Source organism: Octopus bimaculoides, chromosome 24 (assembly GCF_001194135.2).
Source record: "Octopus bimaculoides isolate UCB-OBI-ISO-001 chromosome 24, ASM119413v2, whole genome shotgun sequence".
In the NCBI taxonomy this organism is placed as follows: Eukaryota; Metazoa; Mollusca; class Cephalopoda; order Octopoda; family Octopodidae; genus Octopus; species Octopus bimaculoides.
Window position 1 is genome coordinate 9,067,841 of NC_069004.1, and position 5,000 is coordinate 9,072,840.

The 5,000-nt window shown below is 35.0% G+C and overlaps 1 protein-coding gene across 2 annotated transcripts in view; it reads left to right on the forward strand.

Moving 5' to 3' along the window:
- LOC106870497 (normal mucosa of esophagus-specific gene 1 protein) overlaps positions 1-5,000 on the forward strand; it is a 20,421-nt gene that overhangs the window by 7,194 nt on the left and 8,227 nt on the right. Inside the window, exons 1-2 of one of the 2 annotated variants that reach the window (XM_052976306.1) lie at positions 2,825-2,891; positions 4,059-4,121. In XM_052976306.1, coding sequence (XP_052832266.1) covers positions 4,074-4,121 — 48 coding nt within the window. In that variant the 5' untranslated portion in view covers positions 2,825-2,891; positions 4,059-4,073. Of the gene's footprint in view, positions 1-2,824; positions 2,892-4,058; positions 4,122-5,000 lie in introns of those variants that run through there. The other variant, XM_014916608.2, reaches the window with a different exon arrangement.

Genomic DNA, 5,000 nt, shown 5'->3' on the forward strand with positions numbered 1-5,000 from the left:
CACACACACACATGGACGCATGTATGTACACACAAAGAGAATAAAGTAAAAGCTGGTATATTTACCGGTCACGGCCAGCAGCTGAAAATAACACCCGGAAGTAGAATACAAACGAGTGTGAATATTGTGGGTACGTGTGTTTGTGTGTGTGTACGTATGTATGTATGTATGTATGTATGTATGTGTATGTATGTATGTATGTATTATGAATGTATGTATGAATGCATGTATGTATATATATATATGTCTGTATATATTATATATGTATATATATATATATATATATGGGAGAATATACAAATAATAACAACAGACGAGGACAGGTGGTGTAAATAACAAAAGGATATATTAGTATGACGCTCGGGAATACGGAAAGTCTATACATATATATGTATAAATGTATATATTATATCTATGTGCATATGTAATGTATGTATATATTATATATGTATATACACATATATATGTTTATACGTGTGCATGTACTTGTCTCCGCGGGTATGTATGTATGTATGTACGTGTATCTATATATATATATGCATGTATATATGTACGTATGTGTATATGTATATATGTGAGTATGTACGTATGTATGTGTATGTATGTATATATGTATGTATGTATGTGTATGTATGAATGCATGTATGCATCTATGTAAGTATGTATGTATGTATGTATGTATGTATGTCTACCCTAAAACAGGGGCTTCAGCCCTGTCATGTTCTCATTAGTATTTTACTTCAACCTACAAAACCTCCAGCTGGTTATCCTCCATACAATCTACACCTGTCAGCGAAAAGGCTTTGGGATCCCAGCACATTGACCCGCCTCCTTGAGCTATCGTAAATAATTTAAGGTTGGCTGCGCCCCACCGGGGAGGAGCGAATAAGCTACCGAACGAAACTGTGCGCGCGTGGTTGCTCGAACTTGAAGGAAACAACAATCAAATTTCCCTCAAATCCAACACTGTCGTCTTAATATAGATGAATACATCGGAATAATATAACCTCAGATATGAATTAGAAGATAAAACGTGATGGTCACAGCTTGATCGCCAGTGATTATGGATCTTGTCGATCAGTTTGAGAAGGGAAGAATACAGTGGATAAAGCAATGTTGTGATGTAATCCCTCTGGATTCACTGTTAGAATGTTTGAGACGATCTTAAGGCTGTAAGCTGCAAGTTGACCTGGAGTTAAAAAGCGACAAATAAAACTTTCAACCATCGCTAGAATTGATCCTACTATGTTACTGTTACTTATTTTATCAATTACTATGGGATATTTCGGCTCTCATTAAACTTGAACTAGAGCGGAAGTGACGTAACAGACAGAATTCTGCGAAACTTCCGGTCGTCTGTATTCTCTATCATTCGCCGCCATTTCTCAACTTTTTTAGGAAATATATAACGTATGCCTCAATAATATTAGAATGAGACGGGAGCAATGTGAAATGAAATAACTTGTTCAAAGATACTACGCACTACCCAGTCTCGGTATTGAAACCACGACGTTACGCTTGTGAGCTGAATACCATAATCATTATAAATGTAAAAAAAAACTTAAATGAATTGAGAGATTTCTAGATGAATATAAATAGAGTATTACTTTTTTTTACATAGAGAAGACTGACAGTGACTTCGACGTTCAAGTTTAGTTACCTTTGACACATAAAGTCACTGTTAACCATTTCCTTCTCAATATTTCTGTCCATGAAGGCAACGAGCTAGAAGAGTCGTTATCATCCTGGGTGAGATGCTTAGTGGCATTTCGTGTACCTTTACGTTCTGAGTTCAAATTCTGTTGGGGTCCACTTATGCATTTCATCCATTCAGGGTGGGTACAATAAGTACCAGTCGAGCACTGGGGTCGATGCAATTGTCTTACCCCATCCTCAAAACTGCTGGCCTTGTACCAAAATTTGAAAACAATATTTCTGTGTATATATGTATGTATGTATGTATGTATGTATGTATGTAGGTAGGTAGGTAGGTTTATATACGTATATGTACGTATACATTAGCAAGTACATATATGTACATACATTCTACACACACACATACACTTACACACACACATATATATATATATATATATATATATATATATATATTATCGTTGGACTTTATTACTCCACGTTATTTATTTCAGTGATTTTCTGCGTGAGTTTTAACCATGCTAATTTTTCCCTCCTACCAACTTACGATGATGTACATTAATCTGATATATCTATCTAGTAAATTCTCTCATCTACACTTGTGTAAAAACAAAGTCATTACTCCGCTGAAGAGATTTAGTTAAAAATAGATCAAAACATGTGTGCAGTTGTCTCCCATATCTGCTTGGTGAAATCATTACAATAATATTAGTGATTGAGATAATCCTGTAGTTTCCTCAATACATATGTATTTCTAATTAATTATTTTTATACGCGCTTCAGAAAAGTTAACTAATTAAAGTGATTAGCTGGTCGACTATTCTTTTAAGAAAAGAACCTCGAGGTGAGCGTGTGCGTCTCTGAAACGCGTCTCTCTGAGTTTCTAAACACGTGCGCGCGCAAAAGCACACACACACACACACACACACACACACACACATATACGTTCGCACACACATATACGTACATATAGCTAGCTACATATGCGCGTGCATGCATATATATACATATACACATATACACATATATGTAATGCACACGCATATTACACACACATATAGATATACACATGTGTATGTGTGTGTGAAGATAGATAGATAGATAGATAGATAGATAGATAGATAGATAGATAATCAAATCGTGTAACCATTTTGTTATATAAATGTTGCTAAGCAACTCTACGATACTTTATTTTTTTCCCCAATTTTAAACTATCAAGCTGATTATATTAAAAGGTAAGACAGCATTAATATATTTTATTCAATAGACCATCGAACAATGGCTAAACTACATGTACATAATGCAGGTTATGGTTGGCGAAGGGTAGGATTTCATGAGATGAAAATACCACCAATAGTATTAAATCTCCTATTTGTGAAATAGCGTAGTTTCGAACGCCATGAGTGTATGTTGTGATGTTAAAAACAAAATCGTTTCTTTGTTATTCTCACTAAAGTCCAGCAAGTATTTTATGTAGTGAAAATCTTCACATGTTACGATGTGAGGTCCGGCTGGTCAAAATCGATAGTGTTGACGGACAAAAAAATCTTTTGCCAATTTTTTTATCCTTCTTTTTAATTGTTACTTTACTAATTTCAAATTCTGCCGAGGTCAACTTTACTTTCTCGCCGTTCCGTGTCAAATATAATAAGTATCACTCAAATATTGAATTCGATATAATCGATTATGTCACTCTCACACTCTTACAAATGTCTGTCTTTGTGTCGAAGTAGGAAATCAATGTGTGTGTGTTTGTCTGTTTGAATTTGTACGCATGCGTGTGTGTATGTGAATACAAATATATATATGATCTTTTCAAGCTGATTTTGTGATCACCTATCTCTCACCCTCTCTCTCCCTCTATTTCTCCTCTCTCTCTCCCTCTCTCGCTACACTATATATATGTGTGTGTGTGTGTGTGTGTGTGTGTTTGTTATTCCGTTCAGTTACAATAAAAACATATTTTTTACATTAATCTGTACTTTTCAAGAATACAAATTTATTATTCTTAAACAAGAATATTAATATTTATTGACCAATGACCCCAAAGTTTTCAGATAGTTGGAACATTTTTCTATCGATGGCTTAACTAGCCGAAACTTCGAAGTCGCTGTCAATAATATTCTTAAGAATAATGTGTGTGTGTGTGCGTGTGTGTGTGTGTGTGTGTGTGTGTCTGTGTGTCTGTGTGTGTGTGTGTGTGTGTGTGCGCGTGTGCATTTATACATTTATACATTTTTTCCCTTCCTTTCAAGCGTTATATCAGTAACAACTTTATTAAAATTTGTCCCTCTCGTTTTGTTTTTCCCTTGTTTTTTGTTCATCCACACACAAAACACACACACATATATATACTTGTATATTTATTTACTTATTTGTTTATTTATTTGTTTGTTTATTAGCCGTCATTTGCAACAATGAAAAGCTTTGGATTCGGTCTACGCACCTTTAAACGCTTCCCTGAGGTAAGTTGTTTTGTTAATATTGTTGTTGTTGTTGTTGTTGCTGAATTTACTGTAATTATTCTTCCAGATCTTGTCATGGTAATTGTTGTTGTTTTTCTGTAGTTGTCGCAGTCGTCGTCGTCGTCGTCGTTGTTGTTGTTGTTGTTGTTGTTAGGTCCACTGAGAGAAATTCTTCAAAGCAGAACAAGACATCTTACTTTCCTCTACTCTTGGCAGCAACAGGGAGGAATGTAGTTGTATCACTACTGCATAAATCGCTCTGAGGACTTGGTACTGCAAAAAATGTACAGAAATGTCTAACAAAGAAATGGTCAAAACTATATTATTATTATTATTATTATTGTTATTATATATATATATATATATATATATATAACAATTGAAGGAGATATGTCGATCTGATGAAACATCATTACATATTTAAACGGATTTGATTATTCTTTAAAAAAAAGATGTTCGCGCACTTTGATGTTAGAGAGAAAATACCACACACATAGACGCACACACACACACACACACACACAAACACACAAACACAGAAGCACATTACCTTTGGGATGCTTATATCACGTGGTTCGTCATTTAATAACGGGAACTTGAACATTTTCCAGTTGTCAACTAATTCCTCATACATGGACAGGACAATAATATTGTTGATTAAAATCATGCATTTTGTTAGATATATACGTGTGCGTGCATATATGTTTCTGTGCATGTGCTTGGTGTTTAGGGTGTTAGGCTCTCGATCGTAAGGTCGTGTGTTCGATTGCCAGTGGCGTGCTTTGTCCTGGTACCAGACACTTATTTCACGATGCTCCAATACATTCAACTGGCAAAATTGCGCTGAACCCTGCAGGGAAGTATGTTAAGGATACGCGC